Source organism: Tupaia chinensis, unplaced genomic scaffold, assembly GCF_000334495.1.
Source record: "Tupaia chinensis unplaced genomic scaffold, TupChi_1.0 Scaffold144171_2, whole genome shotgun sequence".
NCBI classification, from domain to species: domain Eukaryota; kingdom Metazoa; phylum Chordata; class Mammalia; order Scandentia; family Tupaiidae; genus Tupaia; species Tupaia belangeri.
The window spans coordinates 1,215,564-1,231,169 of record NW_006204028.1 but is presented as its reverse complement, the minus strand read 5'-3'; the positions used below and the strand labels follow the sequence as shown (position 1 = coordinate 1,231,169).

General features: G+C 42.4%; 1 protein-coding gene across 1 annotated transcript in view; it reads right to left on the bottom strand.

The window, feature by feature from the left end:
* The window catches only part of KAT7 (lysine acetyltransferase 7), a gene marked incomplete in the record, with an annotated part of 50,704 nt that overhangs the window by 19,435 nt on the left and 15,663 nt on the right, over nucleotides 1–15,606 (bottom strand). The window contains 4 exon segments of the mRNA XM_027767330.1: nucleotides 1–21; nucleotides 8,636–8,734; nucleotides 10,150–10,239; nucleotides 13,716–13,798. Of these exon segments, the coding sequence (XP_027623131.1) occupies nucleotides 1–21; nucleotides 8,636–8,734; nucleotides 10,150–10,239; nucleotides 13,716–13,798 (293 nt within the window).

Below are 15,606 nucleotides of genomic sequence, written 5' to 3'. Positions count from 1 at the left end.
CCCGTAGGTCTGTCTGTGTTCCTAAGGAAATAACCAGAGCATGATACTCCCTTAGTATCTCTTTCGATTCAACTGATGCCAATCACAACTACAAGCTTTTTTTAAGAAGATTTATTTATTTCATTCTATTAATTATCTTTTAAAAATCTGACCAGAGAGAGAAAGTGAGAAGGCAAGCCACTAGGTCCAGGACTCAAACCATGATCAGCCATGTGGGAGTCCACGCCATCTGCCAGCCCCACAACTATAAGCTCTTTACTTAGTGCTTACATACTAGGTGTTGGGAGAGAGCACAAGACACAGTACTAATTGAGTCAATCCCAGAAGACATTCACATCCCCCCACCAGTGAAATCTAGGGAAGAAACACTATTCGGCCTCTGGGAGTTTCGTTTTTCTATTTCTATTTCATTTTTTCTAAGAATTCTTTATTTTGGGACCAGCAGTTGGCGTGGCGGATATGTAACTGGCCGTGTAGTCAACTGCGGTTCAAGGCCCAGACCTGGTGGCTTAAATTCATGCCAGGTACATGTGTGTGTGCCCAAGATCCCAAAAGAATGGAGAAGGGACCGTGGCTTGGCCATCCCCCCAGGGTGGGGGTGACCTCTCTTTCTCTTTCTCTTTCTGGCGAGTGCACACGCCCTACAGCAAAAACCTCTCCCCCAAAAAAGAATTATTTTAAAATTTTATTTGTTGGGATCAACAGTTGGCGTAATGGCTGTGTCGCTGGATTCCCATGTAGTCAACCATGGTTCAAGTCCTGGAACCGGTGGCTTAAATTCACACTGGGAGCATGTGTGTGTGTGCCCAAGATCCCAAAAGAATGGAGAAGGGACCGTGGCTTGGCCATCCCCCCAGGGTGGGGGTGACCTCTCTTTCTCTTTCTCTTTCTGGCGAGTGCACACGCCCTATAGCAAAAACCTCTCCAAAAAAAAATTTGCTGTTATCATTATTATTTCATTTGGAAACAGAATCAGAGAGAGAGTGACAAAGCAAGCTGCCAGGTCAGCCAAAGACACAGGACAGGGGGGCTGGACTCTTTAAAAAAATGTCTAGTTATAACTTCCTTTTTTTTTCTTTCACTTTTTTTTGGGGGGGGGAGAGATTTTCACTATAGGGCTAGTGTGCTCGCCAGACAGACAGAGACATTAGAGACAGAAAGCGAGAAATCACCCCCCAGGGGGGATGGTCACGCCGCAATCCCTTCTCTTCCATTCTCCTCTCGGGTTATTGGGCACGCACGCACATGTGCCCAGCTTGAGTTTTAAGCCACCGGGTCCGGGATGCGAACCGTGGTTGACTACGTGGGAGTCCAGCGACATAGCCATTACGCTAACTGCTGGTTCCCTAGTTATAACTTCTAAGAAAGAATAAAAGAGGGAAAAGTCATAGAAAATTAAAAGCATAAAAGTAGTTCAACTTTTTAAATCTTACCATGGCGTATCAGTCCAAGTTCAAACCATACCCCAGTCACTCCCTAAAGCTGGCTCCTCACTCACTACTTAAGCCAGAGGTTTTATCAGACCCCAGCCACTCCCCCAGACTGCTTTTCTTTCTTTTTAGACAATAGGATGCATACCAGTAGTTAAGACCAGTCCTCCACAAAAGAACCCAGCCTGAATCAGCCTGAGCCAAGATGGTTCCTAGGACGACTTCTGCCTAACCTTCCAGCTCCTTGGACCCTCAATGTACTGTTAATACATGCTAGGTGGCACATGTGCCAGCGCCAGAAAGAGTCGACAGTCGCTATGGTTACTGCCTGCAATGACCTGACAAGGAAGGAAAGTAGGCAAGCTTTGGAATTGGGGAGGGGAGGAGGGAATCCCCACCTTTTCTAGGAAAAGCTCTGAATACTCCTCCCTTCTATTACCCTAGCCCTTTCCCTCATTATTCCATTTGTTACATCTTAAAATTCTCAGCTCCAGGGGTGAGCAGGTAGTGTGGTGATAAGACACTCAACTCCCACATGGCTGAAAGTGGTTGGTTTATCACAGGAAGAACATTCTAGATTTCACATTTATTAGCATATGAAGAAATCATTCACCAGTACCTATGCCTCTATTAAAATTTCTTCTGGTTAATCTGGACCCACCTACTTTTTTATCTTTGTTGTTGTTGTTTTAGTTTCTGGTATAGGGTGCATGTGCTAGGGTGGGGGCAACAGTGGGGGAAAGATTGAAATCACCCCCCAGGGGGAATAGCCATGCTGCGGTTCCTTCTCCTCTATTCTCCTCTCCTGATCTTGGGCACACATGCCTGGCATGGTTTTCTAACTTGTGGGTCCACCTATATAAAAACAGGTGAACAGCCATCAATCACACCAGGTATTTACAAAGGTTAAGAGAGCATTATAACTACAGTGCCTAGCACATAATCACTCAACAGTGTTACTGTATGATTACACCTCTATCCAGCTTGCGGATAAAAACACTGAACAAGCACATGGCGTGATGGTTAAGGTGCTGGATTCCCACACTGTCAACCACCCTTCGAGTCCAAGACCCAGCCCTTGGAAATCACATCAGGAAAATGGAGACAAAGGGCCTCTGCATAGATGTAGTTCCTGAGAGGAGAGAGGGTAACTTTCTCTCTCTCTGGTGAGCGCACACACCCTATGGCAAAAACAAAACAAACAACTAAACACTGAATGAGAGAAGGGCAAACTTACAATCTGGTAGCCTCTCTACAAACCCAACATAATCGAGTATAGGTCTTTAGCTACAAATTCACCGCATAACCCACCATCCAGCTCACACTGACTTGTATCACTTACTTTCATAAAGTTATTACTTTCAAGATAGTGAGGACTGTTCAAAGAACATACACTGTGGCCAACTTTTGTCTCAGTGAAGCCATGCTATCTATTTACTAACCACACATTTAATAAACTATTTTCCACGGTTTGAGTCCCGAACCTGGCAGCTTGCTTTCTCACTTTCCCTCTCTCGCTAGCTCTCTCAATTGCTCTGTCCCTCTCTGGTCAAATTAAAAAATAATAAGTAAATAAAGTTAAATAAAATAATTCTTTTTAAAAAATCTATTTTAATGACTAAATAAACACTCTAATCCTATGGAAAAAAATCAAATACGCGTTGGAAAGACTGAGAGGACACACACCAAAATGGGAAACGGGGCAGCTGGTGGCACAGACGTTAAGGCAGCTGGATCTCAGGTAGCCATCTGAACCAACTGAGCAGTTCAAGTCCTGACCCAGTGCTTGAAAGACAAAAGAAAGCGAGAATTCACCCTCCACCCCACCCCAGGGGGATGGTCAGGCCAGTCTCCTCTGGGGATTTTGGGCATGCACGCACACATGCCAGCATGCGTTTTAAGTCACTAGGCCCAGACTTGAACTGTGGTCGACTACCTGGGAGTCCAGCAATGTAACCATCTGCTGGTCCCAAGAGGGAGCTTTTCACTTGAATTTTTCTTCTTTGTATTTCTGGTATATTCAGTAGTAAGGGTGTATTACTACTTTTAAAATAAAATAATTTTTATCATTGTTTATTTATGTATTTTTTTAAGAGTTATTTATATAATTCCATTTGTCACAATTTTTTTAAAATTTGACCAGAGAGAGAGAAATAAAGAAAGGGAAAGTGAAAAAAGCAAGCCGCCAGGTCCAGCACTTGAACTGCGTGCGGTTGGCCACATGGGAATTCAGTGCATCTAACCACTACACCAACTGAAGCCCCAAAATAAAACAACATAATACATAAAGAACTAAATCTTATGCCAAAAATTTTTGAAAATTTTCTTTTTTTTTTGGAGAGGTTTTCGCTGTAAGGCGCGTGCGCTCGCCAGACAGACAGAGAGAGACATAGAGACAGAAAGCGAGAAATCACCCCCCAGGGGGGATGGTCACACCGCAATCCCTTCTCCTCCACTCTCCTCTTGGGATCTTGGGCACGCACGCACTCACGCCCAGCGTGAGTTCTAAGCCACTGGGTCCAGGACACGAACCGCGGTTGACTACGTGGTAGTCCAGCGACATAGCCATTACGCTAACTGCTGGTTCCCGAAAAATTTCTAATAAAGTGAAGAAAGTTCTAGATGTTTAAGAGAAAAGGCAATCCAAGTGGTACATAAAGAAAGAGCCAGGCCAGCAGGTGGCAGAGAGATGAAGGTGGCTGGATCCCACTTAGCCCATGGTGCTATTGGAGTCTATTTGAGTCTCAGACCTAGTGGCTTGAAGATCATGCTGGGCTTACGTGCACAGCTGCCCAAAATCCCCAGAAATGAATAGAGGAGAAGGGACTGGGGAATGGCCATCCCATCTGGGGGGGTGGGAGGACACTTTCTCACTCTTTCTTTCTCCTCTTCGCTTCTAGAGAGCACAAGTGTTCTACAGTAAACAAACAAGCAAAATATAATATGTCATGTAAAAGCTGAGATCTATCCCAAAATACAAGGTGTGGTTCTTTTTAGGTAGTATTTTTTATAAAGAATTATTTTAGAGGCCAGCAGGTGGCATGGTGGTTAAGGAAGCTGGACTCCCACATGGCCAACTGCAGTTAAAGTCTAGGACCTGGCGGCTTGCTTTCTCACTTTCTTTTCTCACATCTCTCTCTCTCTCTGTCTCTCTCACTCACTCACTCACTCTGTCCCTCTCTGGTCAAATTAAAATTAATACATAGAGTTAAATAAAATAATTCTTAAAAATTTTTTAATTTAATTTTAGTAGGTCGTTGGAAAAGTCAGTGCTCATTTTTACATAGAAAAACATAGAAAAATAAGGACCTGGAACCAGCAGCTAGTGTACTGGTTCCGTTAATGGAGTCCCATGTAGTCGACCGTGGTTTGAGTCCTGGACCCAGTCAGCAGCTTAAAACTGACTCCAGGCACATCTGATTTCATGCCCAACATCCAGGGAGGAGAATGATAAGGGACTGCGGCGTGGCCATCCCCCTGGGGGGGGTGATTTCTTGCTTTCTGTCTCTCTTGTCTCTCTGTCAAGCGTATACACCCTACAGCAAAAATTTCTCGGAAAAAAAAAAAAAAAAGAAAAGAAAAAGAAAAGAAATAAATAAAAAAGAAAAGAAAAACAAAGGAAATAGAGGGACGAGTAGATGGTGTAGTGGTTACATGGCTGGAGTCTCACATGGCCAACCACAGTTCGAGTCCCACACCCAATGGCTTGAAAATCATGCCAGGCACATGTGCACGCATGCCCAAGATCCTGGGCGAAGAATGGAGGAGAAGGGATTGTGGCGTGGCCATCCCCCGTGGGGCGATTTCTCACTTTCCCTCTCACTGTCTCTGTGTCCCTCCAACAAGTGCATGTGCTCTTAGGCAAAAAGTGCTGAAAAGGGGCTGGCAGGAAGTATGGTGGTTAAGGGCACTGGACGCCCTCCCCTATGGTAGACATTCAAGCCCTGAACCTGGTGGCTTACTTTCTCACTTTCCCTTTCTGGTCAAATTATAAATAAATAAATGTTACATAAAATAATTCTTTAAAAAAAAAAAAAACCTCTAAAAACATACACATACAAATACATGACGACTTTTCCATGACCCAATATTTATTAATATGTTTTAATTTTCCTATAAGGCATGTCTGCTCACCAGATAGAAAAACAGAGAGAATGAGGGCCAGCAGGTGCCAGAGTGGTGGCTAAGGGTGCTAGACTCCCACATGGCTGACCATGGTTCGAGTCCTGGACCTGGAAGCTTGCTTTCTCACCCTCCCCCTCCCTCTCTGATCAAATTGGAATGGATGAATAAATAAATTAAATTCTTAAAAAGAAAAACTAATTAGTTAAAAAAAAAAAGAAGATAATGAGAGCAAGCGAGCACACAGGCACACAAGCCGCCAGGTCCAGGACTCAAACCATGGTTGGCCAGGTGGGAGTCCAGCACCTTAACCATACCACCACCTGCTAGTCCTCTATTTGCTCTTAATTGTCCTATATTCCTTATTACAACTGTGCATTACTTTTACAGTTAGAAAAAAATGTTGAAATAGGACAAAAAGATCTACTATAGGAAATACCACCTACTTATCTAATATACCTTTCATCATGAAGGAAATAAATTTTTCTTTTCTTTTTTTTTTTTTCTTTTAAGAGGGTTTTGCTATAGGGCGCGTACGCTTGCCAGACAGAGAGAGACAGAGGGACAGAAAGCGAGAAATCACCCCCCCAGGGGGGATGGCCACGCCGTAATCCCTTCTCCTCCATTCTCCTCTCGGGATCTTGGGTACACATGCACACGCACCCGGAGTGAGTTTTAAGCCACCAGGTCTGGGATGCGAACTGCGGTCGACTACGTGGGAGTCCAGCGACATAGCCACTACGCTAACTGCTGGTTCCCCTTACAGACATTTTTGATGTGATGGAATTTGTCCTAGTGGGTAAGTTTAACCCTTTTAAATTATAGTAAAGCTGGGGACCAGCAGTTAGCGTAATGGCTAAGTCACTGGACTCCCATGTAGTCAACTGCGGTTCGTGTCCCGGACCCGGTGGCTTTTTTTGTGGCTATCTTCCGTGGGGGTGATTTCTTGCTTTCTGTATAGCTCTGTTTCTCCAGCAAGCGCACGTGCCCTATAGCAAAAATTTCTCGGAAAAAAAAAAAAAAAGAAAAGAAAAAGAAAAGAAATAAATAAAAAAGAAAAGAAAAACAAAGGAAATAGAGGGACGAGTAGATGGTGTAGTGGTTACATGGCTGGAGTCTCACATGGCCAACCACAGTTCGAGTCCCACACCCAATGGCTTGAAAATCATGCCAGGCACATGTGCACGCATGCCCAAGATCCTGGGAGAAGAATGGAGGAGAAGGGATTGTGGCGTGGCCATCCCCCGTGGGGCGATTTCTCACTTTCCCTCTCACTGTCTCTGTGTCCCTCCAACAAGTGCATGTGCTCTTAGGCAAAAAGTGCTGAAAAGGGGCTGGCAGGAAGTATGGTGGTTAAGGGCACTGGACGCCCTCCCCTATGGTAGACATTCAAGCCCTGAACCTGGTGGCTTACTTTCTCACTTTCCCTTTCTGGTCAAATTATAAATAAATAAATGTTACATAAAATAATTCTTTAAAAAAAAAAAAAACCTCTAAAAACATACACATACAAATACATGACGACTTTTCCATGACCCAATATTTATTAATATGTTTTAATTTTCCTATAAGGCATGTCTGCTCACCAGATAGAAAAACAGAGAGAATGAGGGCCAGCAGGTGCCAGAGTGGTGGCTAAGGGTGCTAGACTCCCACATGGCTGACCATGGTTCGAGTCCTGGACCTGGAAGCTTGCTTTCTCACCCTCCCCCTCCCTCTCTGATCAAATTGGAATGGATGAATAAATAAATTAAATTCTTAAAAAGAAAAACTAATTAGTTAAAAAAAAAAAGAAGATAATGAGAGCAAGCGAGCACACAGGCACACAAGCCGCCAGGTCCAGGACTCAAACCATGGTTGGCCAGGTGGGAGTCCAGCACCTTAACCATACCACCACCTGCTAGTCCTCTATTTGCTCTTAATTGTCCTATATTCCTTATTACAACTGTGCATTACTTTTACAGTTAGAAAAAAATGTTGAAATAGGACAAAAAGATCTACTATAGGAAATACCACCTACTTATCTAATATACCTTTCATCATGAAGGAAATAAATTTTTCTTTTCTTTTTTTTTTTTTCTTTTAAGAGGGTTTTGCTATAGGGCGCGTACGCTTGCCAGACAGAGAGAGACAGAGGGACAGAAAGCGAGAAATCACCCCCCCAGGGGGGATGGCCACGCCGTAATCCCTTCTCCTCCATTCTCCTCTCGGGATCTTGGGTACACATGCACACGCACCCGGAGTGAGTTTTAAGCCACCAGGTCTGGGATGCGAACTGCGGTCGACTACGTGGGAGTCCAGCGACATAGCCACTACGCTAACTGCTGGTTCCCCTTACAGACATTTTTGATGTGATGGAATTTGTCCTAGTGGGTAAGTTTAACCCTTTTAAATTATAGTAAAGCTGGGGACCAGCATATGGTGCAATGATTACATCTCTGGACTCCTAAGCAGTCGACCGTAGTTCAAGTCCTGGACATAGTGGTTTAAAACTCATGCTGGGCCTGTGTGTGCCCAAAATCCTGAAAGAAGAATAGAGAAGGGACTGTGGTATGGCCACCCCCCAGGGGAGTGATTTCTTGCTTTCTGTCTCTGTCTCTCTAGCAAGTGCATCTTATAGAAAAAATGCCTCAAAAAAAATTATACTCAAGTTTACAAATTAGAAGATCTAAAAAAAATTATTTTTGGCCATAGGGCACGTGCGCTCATCAAAAAGACAGACAGATAGAAAGTGAGAAATCACCCTCCAGGGGGGATGGCCGCATTACAATCCCTTCTCCTCCATTCTCCTCCTGGGATCTTGGGCACTCACAGTGTCATAGCCATTACACCAACTGCTGGTCCCAAAAGATCTAATTTTTCATTATCAAAAATGTCAGTTTTATTTTATTTTCTAAGACCTGTTTCCACTTTCAGTACAGTTTGGGAGATTATACTTAATTCTCAGTCCCAAGAAAGAGCTAGACTTGGTATGCATTTGTAGAGAATACCAAATAGCAAATCTAAAAAGCAGAAGCTCAGAAAGCAAGAGGAATCAAATGTGACAGCAGTTCACACTAATCCGACAGTCCAAGGTTTCTCACCATGTATTTCTCTTTCTGTTCTTTGCTTAGTCCAGAATTTCTTTTCTTCCTGAGTTCAGCCACCTTTTCCTTATACCGCAGCTGCCTCTCTGTTGGTGCCTAAAAGGAAAAGGAGAGGGCTAAGCTAGCTAGAGAACTCATTATGAAGTTAAGATTCAAAATTAAGCGTGTCAGTGCCTCTTTTTAATTTTTAAAGGAAGAATAAAATGCTAGAAATGTTACAGCCACCCTGTGAATAATACAGCTATTTACAAATTCCCAGTTAGCTTCACTGATTACCCAAACCACTACTCTTACTGCCAGTTAAATGTGGGTTCCAGAATGAAAACATTTTAATATAAACATATATTAAGGATGGAAAACTCCACCAAAGCAACAGTAACAAAATAAAGATCACTTCAATTTAAGGAACATTTATTGAATGTTTACTGTTTTATAAGTAATGCTTACTGATCTAATTAACAGTGTTATAAAAATGAAGACAACCCTAAGACAGGCAATGAAGAAACATGCAGCTACCGTTAATGGAGTGCTTTTTGCTTGCCAACCCCAGGGATAGGTATTTTATATACATAATTTAGCTGACAACCCTATCAGGTAGGAATTATTCACCCCCTTTTATTAATAAGGAAGTAATTTTAGGGAGGGAGGCCAGTCCAGGACAACACAGCTAGAGTAACACAGTATTCAAATCCAGGTCTGTTTGGCTCCAAAGCCAAACTTCTTCCTCATCACTGTGCTTCCTCTGCTATCCACCTGTAATCCAGACAGTAAGCTATATATCACATGGAACGAAGTCTAATATTTTGAGAACATTACAATGGGAATACATGAGAAAGAAATTCAGTAAAGGTAGGAGAGGATGTAGAAGATTTCCCATGACAGCTGAGAACTGCACAAGGCATTCAAGGATAAATGCAATCTTCTTGGTGTAAGTGTAGAGTTCCAAGCAGGAAAACAGCAAGAATAAAGACCAAAGGCATTTATTTAGGGAGAAGCAAGGAATTAAGGCAATCAATGCAGCATGAATGTTTAGAGAGGCAGGACAAGGATTGGGACAGAGCCAGGGTGCTTCCTAGAAATCAAGGGAAGAGCAGAGAAGAAAAATGACACAGTCAAGCAGCGTCAAGTGCTAAGGAAAGCTCACTGGTGACCTTGGAAACACGTCAGTAGAGCAGATGGGGTTCAACTACGATGGTTAAAAAAAGTACAACATGAGGAAATGAAGCAGCGAGTATAATTTTCCAAACAATTAGAATTATCTTTTACTACTACTACTTTTATTATTGAAACTGGCATTTCCTTATTCAAGAGCTAGAAGTGTTTAATAAAAATTTACTGTTTGAAAAACAAATGGGATACTAAGTTTATGGCTGGAAGACCAATTACTCAGATAGACCATAGGAAACAAGAGGCATGGGTATGCCAAGAGACACAGCAGATCCAAGGGGCAAAGGAGGGCCAAAACATGGATCTCAAACTGTGACTGGCCAGAGCTTTAACAAGGCCCCTACCTGGTGCCTGGTTGCATGCCTGTTGTTGTCATCTTGCCTGTGGGACAGCATCCTTTCTTCTATCTGCTTATCCCGGCTCTGTGCTCTCACCTGCAACCATCAACAACGTCAATAAATCCACCTGCTTCTAAGGCTATGTTTACGTAAAGCTTAAGAATACAGTAATAATCCCTTGAACAGATGTACTTTCACTTTCAAAGGGTCCTCGCACTTATTAGAACAATCTCTACAAGAAAGAAATCAGGCAAGCTTCACATTCTGCTTTCTCAGCCACAACTGAGAATGAGAGAAGTAAAATGAGCACAGCTACATGATGGTACACTGAAGGTTTGCATTAAGTCCAATGACTCTGAGCCTGGACTCTCTTCACTGTACAATGCTGAATAAACTGAGGAAGAACAAGAACAGAGTGAAGGACAAAAAAAAAAAAAAAAGATACATTAAAAACCTGGTTCAAATCCGTAGGAAAAGTTAATGCTGTAGTTACACCATCTTAGACAAATCACATCAGCTCTCAATAGTTTATTTCATCATCTGGAAACTGAGAACTCTTAGCCAACTGCGTATTCAACTTCACCCCTAAAACTCAGCATTATCAAAACCTGGCATTCCCCCACAAAACTGCTCCATTTCAACAGTATCGAAAAAATGGCAACATTATCTAAACACACAATCAGGTCAACCATAAGAATGCCAATATCCCTAATTCTCCTTTTCCTTATGCTTCACATTGATTCCATTACCAAGGCTAGCAGTTTGTTCCTCTTCAAAGTATCCCAAAACCAACCTATTCTTAGACTCTCCTCTGACACCACACTAGTCCAGGCTACCATCTACTGCCGAAACTTCTAAGTGGCTCTCAATCACTCCACCCTGTGTCAATTCTTTTCCCCTACAGTACACCTCCTACAGACTAGCAAGCCACCACTTTTAGAAAAATGCTCATGAAATTGTACCATTCCTCTGCTGAAGAGCTCCAAACGCTTCTCACTGCCCTCAGAATAAAAACGACTCTTGTGCCAAGGCCGACTAAGTCCTTCAGGGTCTGGATCCTGGTTTCCATTTCCCATCATGCTCCACCACAAGAACTATTTTCGGTCCTTCAAATCCAGCAGTCTGTCCCCCACCTCGTGGCCCTTACATTTGCTATTTCTACTACTCAGACATCTCTTCTTGATCTTTATATCTTGCTCTTTGTCATCACCCCTATCCCAAAACAAATGGCAACTCCTCAGGAAGGTCTTCCTTAAATAATCCTAGCAAAACCAGGGCTATGCCACCCAACCCCACGGTCACTCACTGGATTGCTACTCTTTTTGATCCTCGTAGTATTTAGCACTACATGAAATTCTTATTTACTTACTAATTTTTCCGTTTATGCTGCTGCTCCCCATGAGAATGGAGGCTCCTTGAATGCAGTCTTGGATCTCATGCACTGGATCCTCAGACATCTGTAACAGTGTTTGGCACGTGCAGCCACAGAACACAGGACTGAGTGAAATGATACCATGGCTGACTGCAGAGGTACTGGGAAACTCAAGAGCAAGGGTGTGTCTGCAGGTACTTTCAAAACTCTGGAGCTTTTGACAAATGTGAAGAATCTGTCTAATATTCTCACTTGGGATTCTCAATGTAATAAAAATATATCATCTTTCAGAAATTCTCCTGATCTTCTAGGTATATGTCCCAGTAATAAAGACGGATTATGTGCTGCCTAACTCTCCTTGTAAAGAACACAAGAGGAAAATTCAGTACAGAAGCGTTTTCCTTTTTACAGAATTTTCTTCCCCCACTGAAATTTTTTTCCTAGGTTTTTGTCATATGCTACATGTGCTCCCAGGCGAGAGGGTAAAAACAATGAGAGGGCAAGTGAGAAATCACGCCCCAGGGTGGAATGGCTGTACCACAATCCCTCCTCCTCCACTCTCCTCTCAGGATTTTGGGCAGGCACACACACGTGTTCAGTGTGATTTTCAGGCCACTGGGTCCATGACTAGACCTATGGTCAGCCATGTGGGAATCCAACACCTTCACCACACCACCTTCTGGGTCCCCCTTTTATTTCCCCAAAAATAGTCCCTTGTTCATATTGCTATAGCCAACTATTTATTTTTAATTAATAGCATATGCACTCACTAGGGATATAAAGAGAGAGAGAAAGCATCCCACAATGGAGTATAATCACACCACAATCCCTTCTCCTCCATTTCTCCACCCTGTCAGGATTTGGGGTACATATGCACATAAGTTTATCAAGCCTTCGAGTCAGGATTCAAACTGTAGTCAGCCGTGAGGGATTCGGTTCCCTTAACCACTAAGCTACGAGGCTGGCCCCCAACCAACAATTTTTGGCTAAGTAGGAGAGGACAACTCTCAAAAAACAAGAGATCACAGTTATTTTCCAAAAAAGAAGTACCCAATTCCTTGACAGCTTCTGATGCAGATTCTGACAGGACTGTTCCTGTTTCCATGTGGTCTTGGACTAATGGGGAGGCAATGGGAAGACCGACTGCTTGCCCTTAGATAGAAAAAGAAACTAGAAACTATCTTGCTTATAGAAAGTTTTGGAATGAAGAAAAGAGTAAGGCCATTGACCTTTAAAATCCATATAAGCAAACCAAATGCACTACTTTGTTGAAAGACTGAAGAAACTTTCAGCCCTGTGGCCTATTTGTAAATAAGAGAACAAATGCATGAATCAAAGAGAATTCAAGTGGGCTAGTGAATCTAAATGTTCTCCGAATGAAAGTGGCTCACACAGAGATAAACCTATGACCTTGGCCTTATTAGCAAAGTAACAACAAAAAGTAAAATCTTTGGTTTAACCAAAGTATTTAACTTGGATAACCTGTCCAAATACCACCCAAGGAATCCATTTAATTAGTAATAACATTTTTAACTCTTGCTTCACTATTACTAGCTCTCTGGTTCCATCCTTGGCAGCAGCAACTTGGGCAAGAACATACAAAATAGGATCTTAGGCTCTACTCCTAGACACATGACCCCCCCATCTCAAAGCTTCTTTAAGATGATCAAGAATGTAAAAGAAGAATTCGTCAAGAGTAGGAGTAAATAAGAATAAAAAAAAAAAAAAAAAAAGGAAATATCCAGGGTTCAAATCCCAGTTAGGGTGCAAAAAGAAAAAAAAAGGAACATATTCCATGAAAATGAATAAACAAGAAAAGAATGTCTTGAAAACTAAAATGAGTTAATGAGAACGTAACACATAAATACTGAGATCAAATACTTATGCAATTATTCCGTAGTGAAAGAGGTCCCCAGCAGCCTTCAAAGTCAATTTTCAATAGAAAATATCAATGCAGAGGTGGTTGATGTTCCAAATATCACCTCCTCACTAATTTCTTTCAAAGTACTCATTAAGTATTGTAATTCTTTTATTGAACTGGGCTTTTAAAAAAACAGATTTTATTATGTTTCCTCCATTAGACTACAGAATAAAGGACCCTGCCCCTCCTGTTCACCACTGTGTCCCAGGGTTTAGCAAAGTGCCTGGCAAATGATAAGCATTCAATAAGCATACGCTGAATAAATGAGAACACAATTACCTTGCATTCGTCAGCCGAGAGGTTATGATAGAGCGGGCATCCTGAGATGGAGAAATGTCTCTCGTGTTTTCCTGTAAGGTGTCCTGTAATAGCAGGAAAAGCTTAATCTCAAGAAAGAGAACTTGAGCTTATAATTTTTTTCCTACAACAAGTCTATCTCTTTGGTATACTTTCATTTTTACCAAACACATGTCTGATCAGATTGAATCCGAAGGTAAGTATTATTAGGGCCACAACCCGCACTCAGATAAATTCTTTGATTAATATTCCACAGCATGGATCTGGCAATCTTTGCACATGATTGTGTTCGTTCGATGTAAATGGCAGTTCCTTCCGTCCTGATGAGATATTGTTCACATCACAAACAACATAAAGTCATGTATTCAAATAATGCACAGAATTATTGGATTGTCTGAAGAGTTCTAAGTTTTTCTATGCAGAAAATCATAACTTTTCTGACAACATAATACAAGCAGAATTATTTTCTTTTGGTGGAAGTTAACTCTCCTATGCTAAAACAACCAAGCCATATATATATATATACTTAGGGGTATGTTTCTTGATACTACACAATCTGAATTTAGTTCTTTTCAAATAATCAAAAGAAACATAAAAGTGGAGAAACAAATAGCCTTTTATATTATTATGTGAGTAAACATATTTTGAATAAGATTAAATATAAATGTTTTTGGACCAGCAGATGCCGACCATGGTTGGGAGTCCTGGTCCTGGTCCTGGTCCTGGTCTTGGCAGGCTGCATTTGTTTCAAATCTTAACAGGACGGAGAGATAGATTAGGGATTATGGTGCAATCACGTCCCTTTGGGGGATGCTTCCTTCCCCTCCCCTATTCTTCCCAGTCTGGTGAGCAATTAAAAAAAAGGCTGGGGGGGACCAGCAGATGGCATAATAGTTACATGGCTGGACTCTGATGTAGTCAACGGCAGTTTGAGTCTTGGACCTGGTAGTTTAAAACTCACATCAGGCGCATGGCTATACATGCCTAAGATCCCACGGGGAGAATGGAGAAGAAGGGACAGCAGCGAGGCCATCCCCCGGGAGGGTGATTTCTCTCTTTGTGTCTGTCTGTTTCTCCAGCAAGCGTATGTGCTCTACAGCAAAAATATCTATGGACCAGTAGTTGGCGTGATGGCTATATCACTGGACTCCCATGTAGTCGACCGCGGTTCAAGTCCCGGACCCGGTGGCTTAAACTCACTCTGGGTGCGTGTGCGTGCGTGTGCGTGCGTGCCCAAGATCCCGAGAGGAGAATGGAGGAGAAGGGATTGTGGTGTGGCCATCCCCCCTGGGGGGTAATTTCTCGCTTTCTGTCTCTCTCTCTGTCTTTCTGGCGAGCACATACACCCTATAGCAAAGGGAAAAAAATATCTTTCTAAAAAAAAGGTTGGGAAGAATTTTAGAAATAACAATACAAAAAGCTCATTTTAGCAAACGGTATTTCTTTACTTTTCTATTTTTCATACGGTGTTTTGAAAACACACAGGGAGTTCAATATTCCTCTTAGATATAATTCTCAACCAACAGGTTCATAAAACACCTAAGATTGAAATGGATGGTGAGACGATGATAATGAGATAAAAAGATAAGTCAGCTAACTTAAATTGCAAAGTCTACAAAAAATCTTCACCTTCTTGCATTGAAAAAAGATGCTTAGGGCCAGCACGTGGCATGGTGGTTAAGATGCTGGATTTCACTTGGCCAACTCAGAAGTCCCGAGTCTCGGACCCAAAAAACACTCCAGGAGCATGCCCCAAATCCTGAGAGGACAAATGAAGGAGAGGTGACTGTGGCATGGCCATCCTCTCTAGAGGGTGATTTCTCACTTTCCCTTTCTCTCTGTCTCTCTCCAGCAAGTGCATGTGCCCCATGGC